Source organism: Scophthalmus maximus, chromosome 14 (genome assembly GCF_022379125.1).
Source record: "Scophthalmus maximus strain ysfricsl-2021 chromosome 14, ASM2237912v1, whole genome shotgun sequence".
NCBI lineage: Eukaryota > Metazoa > Chordata > Actinopteri > Pleuronectiformes > Scophthalmidae > Scophthalmus > Scophthalmus maximus.
The window spans coordinates 929,505-942,500 of record NC_061528.1 but is presented as its reverse complement, the minus strand read 5'-3'; the positions used below and the strand labels follow the sequence as shown (position 1 = coordinate 942,500).

At 49.3% G+C, this 12,996-nt stretch overlaps 1 protein-coding gene across 5 annotated transcripts in view; it reads right to left on the bottom strand.

The window, feature by feature from the left end:
- The window catches only part of lrch1 (leucine-rich repeats and calponin homology (CH) domain containing 1), a 38,216-nt gene extending 26,390 nt beyond the window's left edge, over positions 1-11,826 (bottom strand). The window contains exon 1 of one of the 5 annotated variants that reach the window (XM_035603651.2): positions 11,253-11,826. In XM_035603651.2, the coding sequence (XP_035459544.1) occupies positions 11,253-11,484 (232 nt within the window). In that variant the 5' untranslated portion in view covers positions 11,485-11,826. The remainder of the gene's footprint in view (positions 1-11,252) is intronic. The other 4 variants (XM_035603652.2, XM_035603653.2, XM_035603654.2 and 1 more) reach the window with 4 other exon arrangements.
- Positions 11,827-12,996: the final 1,170 nt, after the last annotated feature.

Sequence of the window (12,996 nt, the reverse complement as noted above, 5' to 3'; positions counted from 1 at the left end):
CTCAGACGTTCTCCTCCCTCAGACGTTCTCCCCCCTCAGACGTTCTCCTCCCTCAGACGTTCTCCCCCCTCAGAAGTTCTCCTCTTCTCCCCCCTCAGACGTTCTCCTCCCTCAGACGTTCTCCCCCCTCAGACGTTCTCCCCCCTCAGACGTTCTCCTCCCTCAGACGTTCTCCCCCCTCAGACGTTCTCCTCCCTCAGACGTTCTCCTCTTCTCCTCCCTCAGACGTTCTCCCCCCTCAGAAGTTCTCCTCTTCTCCCCCCTCAGACGTTCTCCTCCCTCAGACGTTCTCCTCCCTCAGACGTTCTCCTCCCTCAGACGTTCTCCCCCCTCAGACGTTCTCCCCCCTCAGACGTTCTCCTCTTCTCCCCCCGCAGACGTTCTCCTACCTCAGACGTTCTCCCCCCAGTCGTTCTCCCCCCTCAGACGTTCTCCTCCCTCAGACGTTCTCCTCCCTCAGACGTTCTCCCACCTCAGGCGTTCTCCCCCCTCAGACGTTCTCCTCCCTCAGACGTTCTCCCCCCTCAGACGTTCTCCTCCCTCAGACGTTCTCCTCTTCTCCTCCCTCAGACGTTCTCCCCCCTCAGACGTTCTCCTCTTCTCCCCCCTCAGACGTTCTCCTCCCTCAGACGTTCTCCCCCCTCAGACGTTCTCCTCCCTCAGACGTTCTCCCCCTCAGACGTTCTCCTCTTCTCCCCCCTCAGACGTTCTCCCCCCTCAGACGTTCTCCTCTTCTCCCCCCTCAGACGTTCTCCTCCCTCAGACGTTCTCCCCCCTCAGACGTTCTCCTCTTCTCCCCCCTCAGACGTTCTCTTCCCTCAGACGTTCTCCCCTTCTCCTCCCTCCTCCCTCAGACGTTCTCCTCTTCTCCCCCCTCAGACGTTCTCCTCCCTCAGACGTTCTCCCCCCTCAGACGTTCTCCCCCCTCAGACGTTCTCCCCCCTCAGACGTTCTCTTCCCTCAGACGTTCTCCCCTTCTCCTCCCTCAGACGTTCTCCCCCCTCAGACGTTCTCCCCTTCTCCTCCCTCCTCCCTCAGACGTTCTCCCCCCTCAGACGTTCTCCTCCCTCAGACGTTCTCACCCCTCAGACGTTCTCCCCCCTCAGACGTTCTCCTCCCTCAGACGTTCTCCTCCCTCAGACGTTCTCCCCCCCTCAGACGTTCTCCTCCCTCAGACGTTCTCCCCTTCTCCTCCCTCAGACGTTCTCCCCTTCTCCTCCCTCCTCCCTCAGACGTTCTCCCCTTCTCCTCCCTCCCCCCTCAGACGTTCTCCCCTTCTCCTCCCTCCTCCCTCAGACGTTCTCCCCTTCTCCTCCCTCCTCCCTGAGACGTTCTCCTCCCTCAGACGTTCTCACCCCTCAGACGTTCTCCCCTTCTCCTCCCTCCTCCCTCAGACGTTCTCCCCTTCTCCTCCCTCCCCTCTCAGACGTTCTCCCCTTCTCCTCCCTCCTCCCTCAGACGTTCTCCACCCTCAGACGTTCTCTTCCCTCAGACGTTCTCCCCTTCTCCTCCCTCAGACGTTCTCCTCCCTCAGACGTTCTCCTCCCTCAGACGTTCTCCCACCTCAGACGTTCTCCCCCCTCAGACGTTCTCCCCCCTCAGACGTTCTCCTCCCTCAGACGTTCTCCCACCTCAGACGTTCTCCCCCCTCAGACGTTCTCCCCCCTCAGACGTTCTCCCCCCTCAGATGTTCTCCTCCCTCAGACGTTCTCCCCCCTCAGACGTTCTCCTCCCTCAGACGTTCTCCTCTTCTCCTCCCTCAGACGTTCTCCTCCCTCAGACGTTCTCCCCCCTCAGACGTTCTCTTCCCTCAGACGTTCTCCTCTTCTCCCCCCTCAGACGTTCTCCTCCCTCAGACGTTCTCCCCCCTCAGACGTTCTCCTCCCTCAGACGTTCTCCCCCTCAGACGTTCTCCTCTTCTCCCCCCTCAGACGTTCTCCCCCCTCAGACGTTCTCCTCCCTCAGACGTTCTCCTCCCTCAGACGTTCTCCCCCCTCAGACGTTCTCCCCCCTCAGACGTTCTCCTCTTCTCCCCCCTCAGACGTTCTCTTCCCTCAGACGTTCTCCCCTTCTCCTCCCTCCTCCCTCAGACGTTCTCCTCTTCTCCCCCCTCAGACGTTCTCCTCCCTCAGACGTTCTCCCCCCTCAGACGTTCTCCCCCCTCAGACGTTCTCTTCCCTCAGACGTTCTCCCCTTCTCCTCCCTCAGACGTTCTCCCCCCTCAGACGTTCTCCCCTTCTCCTCCCTCCCCCCTCAGACGTTCTCCTCCCTCAGACGTTCCCCCCTTCTCCTCCCTCAGACGTTCTCCCCTTCTCCTCCCTCCTCCCTCAGACGTTCTCCCCTTCTCCTCCCTCCCCCCTCAGACGTTCTCCCCTTCTCCTCCCTCCTCCCTCAGACGTTCTCCCCTTCTCCTCCCTCCTCCCTCAGACGTTCTCCCCTTCTCCTCCCTCCCCCCTCAGACGTTCTCCCCTTCTCCTCCCTCCCCCCTCAGACGTTCTCCCCTTCTCCTCCCTCCCCCCTCAGACGTTCTCCTCCCTCAGACGTTCTCCCCTTCTCCTCCCTCCTCCCTCAGACGTTCTCCCCTTCTCCTCCCTCAGACGTTCTCCCCTTCTCCTCCCTCCTCCCTCAGACGTTCTCCCCTTCTCCTCCCTCCCCCCTCAGACGTTCCCCTCGCTCCATTTGTCTCCCAGTGTTTTGTTCTCCCACATGAACCGACTGTTACGTAACAGCGAGTGAGTAGTTCAAAAGAACGCCGCTCGGCCTCGTGTGTACGACAACATACCGACACCAAACCACAGCTGCTGCTCTGAATCTCTGGACAAAACAAACGTGAGAGAAACAGTGTGTGTGTGTTTGTTTTGTTGTCTCATAATTTACTCATCACACAATGTTTGCTCGTCCCGCTGCTTCGTCGCCCGTCCCACTTTCCAGCCTCCTTGGAAGGAAAAGTGGGACGAGAGACGAACACCCAGAAAGATCCGTCTGGTTCTTTATCGTCTCTCACACACACACACACACACACACACACACACACACACACACACACACACACACACACACACACACACACACACACACACACACACACACACACACACACACACACACACACACACACACACACACACACACACACACACACACACACACACACAACTTGGCTGCACAACGTTGGTTAATTAAGTGCAGCCGTCATTTGATACTGTAGCTTTAATGTCTGGAAAGTGGAGGAAAAAGCCTCTGGCTGCAAACACACACACACACACACACACACACACACACACACACACACACACACACACACACACACACACACACACACACACACACACACACACACACACACACACACACACACACACACACACACACACACACACACACACACACACACACACACACACACACACACACACACACACACACACACACAGGTACATTATGTCTGGAGGGTAAATCACTGCAACTTTTTCCATGAATCACGTTCAAACGAATTTGACCTGATGCGCAAATTTCCATCGAATGTGTCCGACTGCCGACGCTCCTGCTCGACGCCGCCATGTTGAAGAAAGTAAAAAATATATACCATACGATATTTATATTAAAAGACATGAGTCAATGGTTCTTATGAGGTCGTTATTAAACCCTTAGGACAAAGAATGAAATCAAAGAATGTGATTGAGGTGTGAAATAAACAGACATCATCATTACTTTATTCATACAAAATGATGACGAATGATGGTTCATCTCTTTAAGCTACAGATCGCAGCTCTAATCTGATTGGTTGCAGAACTACACTGTATGATGTCATGTTCATCATGACGTCTGAGGTTCAAACAGTCATCTACATGCAGCAGAACGAGACGCAGCGATCAGCTGGTTTCCATCAGACACACACACACCAGCTTTGTGTGTGTGTGTGTGTGTGTGAGTGTGTGTGTGTGTGTGTGTGTGTCTGACCCAGTGACCAGCAGACAGTCGTGGATTAGTATTACAGTGGATTTACAGGGACAGGGGATATTTATCACAGATAAATATTAATTTCTACACAAAACTAGAAAGTCTCTCAGGCGAGGGCCGACAGCCTCCGTAGGAAACCATATTCAACATTCCACAGGATCCGGAATTTTATTTGGATCCAAACGTAATCTCAAACACTCATGAATCAGACCCAATCAAGATCCAAAAATCCTTCCCTTGGAAATTTTAATCTTTAATGTAATGGCTTCTTTCTTGGCTCATGTTTTATCCTTCGACCAACTTTACTGGAAATCTGATCTGCAGTTTTTGTGTCGACTGCTGACCAACAGGGGGAGTGATCATTTCTGCTTCGTGCACATTTAATAAATCAAATCATATTTGTATAATTCTTCGAATGAATCTGATCTGTGACATTTTTATTCCTCATGTCTCCAGGAAACGTTTCACAGAAAGAAGAGTATATTTCTACAGAGACACAAAGAACTGAAACAACAACAGAACCTGAACCGTGATGAAAAGGAATAAAGATGACAGATTTAAAGGTGCTGGAGTGAAGCAGAACCGTGTGGAGTGAAGACAGGATGGTGAAGAGACGGAGGAAGAGGAAAACTGTGAGAGAGACGGAGGGAAAAAAACATAAGGTCCAAAAATAGAAAGATTAAAAAAACAAGAAGAAGAAAAAACCTGGAGGAGAACGAGGAAGAGACACTAACAGGATTATAACGGGGGAGTTACCTCAAACTGGCAACCCACCAGACAGACTGTCAACACACACACACACACACACACACACCATCATCAAATACAACAACAAGACCCCCACCACTGACCCACATCTTTCTCTACTGTCAGCAGTGTGTGTGTGTGTGTGTGTGTGTGTGTGTGTGTGTGTGTTGTGTGTGTGTGCCAGGGCTTCGGGGGATGGCACGCTGACAAACCACCCACCCCCCTGTCAAACACACAGCAACCTGGCACACGGGCTCATGAACATACAAACATACATGATGATTAATAACATGAGACTGTTGTTGACACAATGTGAAAGTAATTCTGGAATGAAGTTTCATAAATATGTTTCTCATATGAGGGGGGGCGTCGGCCCTCACAGTAAATCATAAGCTGCGTTCGTGACGGACTCTTCTGATACATCAACGCGAGCTGCCAGCGGCTGCAGGGGGCGGAGTTTAAAAAGACAAAACGTGAAGTCGGACACATTCTACTTCCTGTTGAGTGACAGTGAGCCAACAACAACAACAATGGCCGACGTCGAGTGTTTCTGACATCTAAACTGAATCAAAGTAATGTTTTATGAAAACATACAGGGTGAGGGGTCTAACACACACCTCACATAGACTGAACACATCTCACAAAGAAACTAAGCACACACACATGCGCACACACACTTACACACACACACACACACACACACCAAAAATACAACATCAGTGTGATTTAGTGTTAAACCTGAGCAGGTGACGCTGCCACATGCTGCAAGATTAATTTTATCTCTGCTCTTCGTGTGTGTGTGCGTGTGTGTGTGTGTGTGTGTGTGTGAGTGTGTGTGAGTGTGTGTGTGTGTGTGGCCTACATTTTGGGGGGATGAGCCTGCTCCTGTTTACTTATTCAGAGACTGGGCTCGTGTCGGGACAGACTCTCGCTGTACGTCCCTAACCCTGTTTTTAGTTTAGTGTTTGAGCCTTTGTTCTGAGCCCACATGTTCAACTGACATGTAACACGCACAGCGGCAACATTCAATCATCAAATGCCTGATTGTTATTTTTATTAATTGATAATTGGATCCATAAAAACATATCTAGGTCTACTTTTTTATTTGAATTAATTTATTAATTCATTAATCTACAAATACAAATCGCGCATACACATGAACATGAGTCTCATGAAGATTTATTTTACAGGCTTACAAAGGTGGATTTTCAACAACAACTACAACTTTCTGAGCCTAATTTGAGAAAAGTCATGGGTTCATCCTGTGGGGAACACGAACATCCACCCCGTGTACGTGGACGAGTGTGTGTGTGTGTGTGTGTGTGTGTGTGTGTGTGTGTGTGTGTGTTTCTTGCTCCACGCAGAAGCTTCAGAGAGAAGCTCAGATCTGTGCAGCCGCAGACGAGGGGAAAGAAAAAAATCCTCAAAAGATCTAAATTTAGGATCAAACGCCAACAGACGAGAGCTGTTGGCGCACGCACACACACACACACACACACACACACACACACACACACACACACACACACACACACACACACACACACACACACACACACACACACACACACACACACACACACACACACACACACACACACACACACACACACACACACACACACACAGTCAGTCGAGAGACGTGGAGATAAACAGAATCCATGATGTCATGTGTGACATCATGCCCGCTGTCCCACCCCTGTCACCGGAGTGTCAGGTATCAAAAGGGAGAGACCACTTCCTGTCGGGGCGGTGACCTCGCCAGGTGATCAGGTGTCAAAGAGAAAAGTCATCCCGATCTGGAATTTGGGAACGATAGTTCGACAACATAATTTTAACTTGAGCACAATTAGCAACTTGAGAATTTGGTCGATAAGTAAAACAAGAGATGAACAGTCGTACTACGAGCTCTCGCTGCTCTCCGGATATTTTCCTGAAATGTTCCGAAGGGGCTGTTTGTGAATACGCAAATGACACTGTCTAGAACTTTTCCTGTGAGTCCATGTGGGAATAGTGGACGTGTTGATGACAGAACATTCCAGTGTTTTTCTTGTTGGCGTGAAGACGTCTGACTTGATATTTTGTGTCTGAAAACAGCATCTGATTTGGCGGCAGCATCAGGTGACAGGACGTTAAACCTCCTCAGGGTGAATTGTGATAGTATGGTGTTAATGTCACGGTCCAGGTCCAGCTCACTGTCGTCGTCTTAACGCAGCCATTTACCACAATAACTGCAAAAATATCAAGTAGAGTATCAGTACTTTACAGAGGGGGAGTCCTAGGTTTCCCTGACAGGAAGTGATCCAAACTGAACACAATGGAGCGGGGAGCGGTCACTTCCTGTCTGAGAGCCAGTGACAGAACCGACAGCTCGGTCGTCGCTGCTCCACCTCAGAGCGACGGCGTCTGTCGCCAGGTGAACGTCACGTTCTCAGGTCTACTGTCGCTCCACAGTTACAGTTATGTACTCATGTTCTACAGGTTTCGTTTCTACAAATGATTCTACAGAAAGATCTGCCGATTCTGATTGGACGACGCGTCAGGTCTTAACGAGTTGAACCAGCCGACCGACTGAACTTTACTGAAGCAGCTGCTCGTTCCTCTGAGATTAACCATCAACCGCTCCATTAACTGCTTCATCCACAATACATGAGGCCCTGGAGCTCCTCCCCTCCAGCTCTCTGCTAACACACACTTACACACACTTACACACACAGGAGATAGAGAACTAACGAGAAACACGTATTTCGATCCCCGGCTCTTCCCGTCCACATGCCGAAAAACAACAGTGTGAGAATCCACGAGGGCGTTAACGGTGACAACTATGAGTGAGAATCTTAACAAACACATTATGAAGGTGTGTGTTGCAGTTTATTTACTATTAATGAACGTTAAGATGGGGTTAATCTTGTTCATGAGGTCAAAGGTCAGAGTTAGGTTAAGTAAATAATAGTTTAACAAAAAAGATCATACAACAATTTTTTTCAAAAATTAATAGCATTCATGAATAAAAAAGGTTTTATTCAGTACGTCCAAGGAAATAATCCCTGTAATGAGTGCGTGTGTCAGTGTGTGTGTGTGTGTGTGTGTGTGTCATTATGTTCAGGTGTGGCGGGAACACTGAGCGGATAGACCCGCCTCTCTCGCCCAACACCGCTCTGAATTCCTGAGAATCCACAGCTTCCTCTTTCTGTGTGTGTGTGTGTGTGTGTGTGTGTGTGTGTGTGTGTGTGTGTGTGTGTGTGTGTGTGTGTGTGTGTGTGTGTGTGTGTGTGTGTGCGTTTGTGTGGATGCCTGAGGCAGATAAACCCCCCTAGAGTTTACCACCACCCTGACCTCCTCTACCTCACTGATTACACACACACACACACACACGAACACACACACACACACACACACACACACACACACACACACACACACACACACACACACACACACACACACACACACACACACACACACACACACACACACACACACACACACACACACACACACACAGTTCACATCTGTCCCACTGCTGCACTGTGACCGTCAAGATAATAAAGCTATATACTATTATAATATACTATTTACTATTTAGATAAATTTATATGTTGAACCTGAACCTGCTGTTTTAGGAAAAATACATGGATATCAGCAAAACAGTGAACGTCTCCTACTAACGTGTGTGTGTGTGTGTGTGTGTGTGTGTGTCTAATATCTTCTTCCTCTGAGCCACAGACCTGCACAGAAAAACATTCACACAAATCATAACTGTGCTTTTAGAAGCAGATTCTCGTTTTGATTTCCCTGGATCTATGTAGATGTGAGTGACTGAAGTGAGCAGAGGGGTGTGTGTGTGTGTGTCTGTGTGAGCAGAGGTCGCTCGGATCAAATAGATGGTTGTTAATGTGAAGCACAATAACGTAATCTTATGTAATCTCTCTCTCTGCGTGGTGTGTGTGTGTGTGTGTCCTCTGAAACGCTGCTATGCAGAAGTGCACACTGTCTGGGAACATGGTGGGAGCTAATGGACAAACAGAATAAATCCCACAGCGAACTCACAGTATTAATACTCGCATAATTGTGCAGCATAGAACAGAACAGAATAGATCAGAACCGAATAGATCAGAGTAGAGGAGTTTTGTTGGCAGCAGCAGTATCTGGTGCAGTAAAAGTAAAAGAAGAAGAGAAAGTAAAACATCTCTGCAGCTGGGAATGAAACTGACGACGCCTCTGACTCCGCCCACAGGACACGTCTTTATACTGAGGCCACGGTTAAAATAATCTTCACACTGATTCCAGAATCAACCTCTAGCAGCTAACAGTTAGCTCAGGTGTTTAACGTTTAACAGTTTAACTTTCTGCTAACCGCTAACAGCTGTTGTCATCCAACTGTCTGTCTAAATAAATAAACACTTCCTGTGCTTTAGAGTAAAAGCACCTGTGGATCATTGTAACTGTAACTGTATTTATTCTTTATTATAACAGCACATTATTTAACTGACAGGCAGAAGACTACGACCTATGACCTCTTCACGATGGAGCTGCAATAAAACTCAGAATTGTGTGATGAGACTTTTCTTCAACGTTAACCATTTAAAAGTTTGCATGTCCCAGCATCATTCCAATACCAAGGATATTTTCATCACTAATGACAAAAATTTACGACTAATTGGTAAACTGTTTTTTAAACACATTGTTGCAGCTCGAGTTGAAGTCAGAGACAAAGAGAACAGGAGGTAAAACTGAACCTGATGTTTACATGTGAAACCTCAGCGCACGCACGCACGCACGCACGCACGCACGCACGCACACACACACACACACACACACACTGACTGGTTGGTTCAGTCTGGAAATTTCCTTCCTGCACATTTTTTATGATTCAGGAGAAAAATGCTGCATCAATATTTTTTTTATTCCTCCCCCACGAGTCTCGGCCTCCGTCACTGTCACTGACTGTTTTTATACTGAGGAGGATTCTGAGAGTCAAACTCAAACAGGAAGTGAAGACCCGTCTGCAAATATCACCGTCCGAACCCAAAAATATTCTGTTTACATGCATTTAAGATGGAACCAGAGAATGTCTGGAGGAACTGTTACTGACAGGAAGTGTTAGCGACGTCGCGTCATGACTGATGAGAACCAATCAGAGAAGAGAACGTGGGCATCTGCGTCATCGTTTACAAACTAAAACACATCCCGGAGTTTTCACACTGGCGTAACCATAGCAACAGTGATGCAGCTTGCCCTGGCGCCACCACTGAAACGTCTTAGCGTGGATGCAGCCTTAGACAAGGTTTGCAACCTTTGGACAGAGACATGCTAGTAGTTTCCCCCCGTTTCCAGTCTTTGTGCTAAGCTAAGCTAAGCGTACCAGCTGCTCGCTGTAGCTTCATACGTAGCCGAAAGATTTGAGGAAGGTTTCAATCTTCTCTCTTTTGTTAAGAAAATAAATAAGCTTATTATTTCCCCCGAATTCTCGGTGCCAGTGTATCACATCAGACAATCTCTGTGAATTCTGAAAATGCCGATATGACGTAACACCCCCCGACGACCCTGACGACCCCCAGACAACACGTCTTTGTTCCTCCAGCATAACTCAGCTGAGAGTTCAGAGAAGAAAACTGCTCCGGTTTGTGTTTCACTACAAGTTGAGGCTTGTGTGGCAGAGCTGATCACACACGTTTCCTCTTCCAGAAGCAAACGGCGGCGGTCCACGACATGAATCACATGGAAGTTATGGTCTGCTACGTTTTATTAAGGCTAAAAGACCCAACTCACAAATCTCCAGACCAGATGTTTGTCTGCTTGCCACTGTTCTTTTCCCACATTGGCCAAACTCATACGTTTAGATTTATGAATGAGGTGCAACATGTATGTACTTTCGCCTCAGCTTTGCCTTGAGTTCTCTCGTCCCACACTCGACCACAACTGCGCCTCCTCTGCTTGGGAGAGGGACATCTGCTTTCTTGGTAATTTTGCTTGAACTGAGCCTTTAAAGTGTGAAGCTGCTGCTGACGGTCGACCTGCAGCCGCCAGGAGGTTCATCAGGTGGATCATATACTGTCGGTGCTGGGACGCGAACTGAGAGATGCTGTTTACATGTGTGTGTGTGTGTGTCAGAGCTGTCAATCATAAAGAGGTGCAGAGTGAGCACACACACACACACACACACACACACACAGAAGTAGACTGAACTGGTCTGACAGATTATTGATCATCAGTCGTGGAGCAGCAGCTCAGTGAGTCTGCTCTGTTTACAGGAAGTGGAGTGGGGAATTCCGCTGCAGGAGAAACTGCACATGCTCCAGGACGAGCTGCGACTGCGGCCCTGCAGATGTTCCCTGCACCGCTGGACACACGGGGACACGTGGTGTCATCATCCAGAGGTCACGACCCGGGGTCAGGGGGCAGCAGACTGCCCGCCTGACTAACGGAAGTGACTGAGGAGAGTAACCCGTTACACCGTGTGTGTGTGTGTGTGTGTGTGTGTGTGTGTGTGTGTGTGTCACGGGGGGGGGGGGGGGGGGGGGGGGGGGGGGTCGGTCCCTTACCTGCCTCCACCGTGTCCGTCAGGTCGTGGTTGGCCGCCGTGCGGGGGAACTCCTTCAGTTTCCGGGAGCTGATGTTGAGGGCGCCGCTGGCCGCAGCCTCCTCCAGCGCCCGCTCCAGCCCGCGGCTGGGCGGCAGGTTGGCGCCGCCGCCGCCGATGTGTGTGTGGCTCGACGGCGGAGCAGCGAGCTGCGAGGGCGGAGGGCGAGCCGAGTCCGGCCCCAGCGTCGCCATGATGTTCCCCCTCTGCTCTGCGCTGCGTCCGCGTGTCGGTGATGTGTCCGAGCTAACGTTCACACAGCGGGACAGCGACTTCACGAGCGGTCCGTGCCTCGCGTCCAGCTCCGTCCTCTGCTCGTCTGCCTCCCGGTCTGCGCGCTGCGGCAGGCGTCAACGGGAGAGAGCGGCACGGCATCCGGTGGGTGACTTTCAAAATAAAAACGGATATATAGCTAGCTAGTTAACAATATCTATCGCTCTAGCTAGCTATAGAAAGCTAGCCAAACAGGTGTCTATCTAGCTAGCTAGCTATACAGCTATTTAGCTAGCTAGCAAGATAGCCGGATATTGAAGAAATAATTTCATCTTCATCTTCGTGTGTGTGTGTGTGTGTGTGTGTGTGTGTGTGTGTGTGTGTGTGTGTGTGTGTGTTAAGCTGATTTACTCTGAAGAAAATGAACTGTCTTGATCTTCATTTGTTTAAAATTCAACCTGGTGACGACGCGTTTTATGTTGAAGAAAACATCCACTACGTTTCCGGTAAAGCCTGCGTCCCTCTCTCTGACTTAACGCAGGTGACCCACTGCGGCTGCGCAGTCGACGGTGGAAGTGGCCGTTTGGCGGATAGAGACACCTGCTGGACAGAGGGAGTTACTGCAGGTTGTACAGTCAGACTTCACCGTCACTGGAGCGAGCAGCTACATCTATTGAGACTTTACCAACTGTGATTCTTACTCAGCACTTTTATCTGGTGATCAAACATCATGTTGGTTTCTCAGGCTCAAAAAAAAAGGTTCAAATATTTTTTACTTTCACATTAATAAAGATGCTAAGACCTCACTGGAAATCATGAAGCCTACATTTAGATGATGATGAAGTCAATGATAAATCGCATGAAGTCAGAACTTCTGTTCTTTCATCACTGAGCCTGATTCTTCAGGAGAGTTCAGGTCCAACATTTGACAACAGGTTCTTTCAAAACTCCACAGTAAAAATATCAAATACCAATAGATACAACAGTATACGCAGGAAATTCATTTGAAGTTTTTATTTTTCAAAAGTATACAAATATATAAAAGGGTGTAAATACTTATAACCACAAAAAAATAAAGGAAAGTTCTTGAAGCAGACATTTCAATCTGAATGTCATTGTTTTTTAATATTGCAGAAACCGGAGCAACCGGAGAAAACCCACTCCTCCTCAGGAGACAATGTTCACATTCTCGATGGCTCGCGACTGGGAATCCATCCTTCGCCATCTGGCTGTGACATCATCTTGTCGACCGCCGCCGGCTCCTCTGGCGTCTCATCTCTGAGGTTTCCTCAGTCCCAGAAAGTGTTGGACTCCCCTCAATGTGGAAGACCTTTTCTTGGCGGGGATCTCCTTCGGCACCTCGGTCTCCACGGGTTTGGCCTCAGGCAGAGAATTGGCGAGCGAGTGCAGCTTGACGACCTCGTCCTGGACGTTTTTAACCTGCTGCCTCACGGTGACGATATCGGCTTCGTACCGCCGTCTGTCCTTTCGGC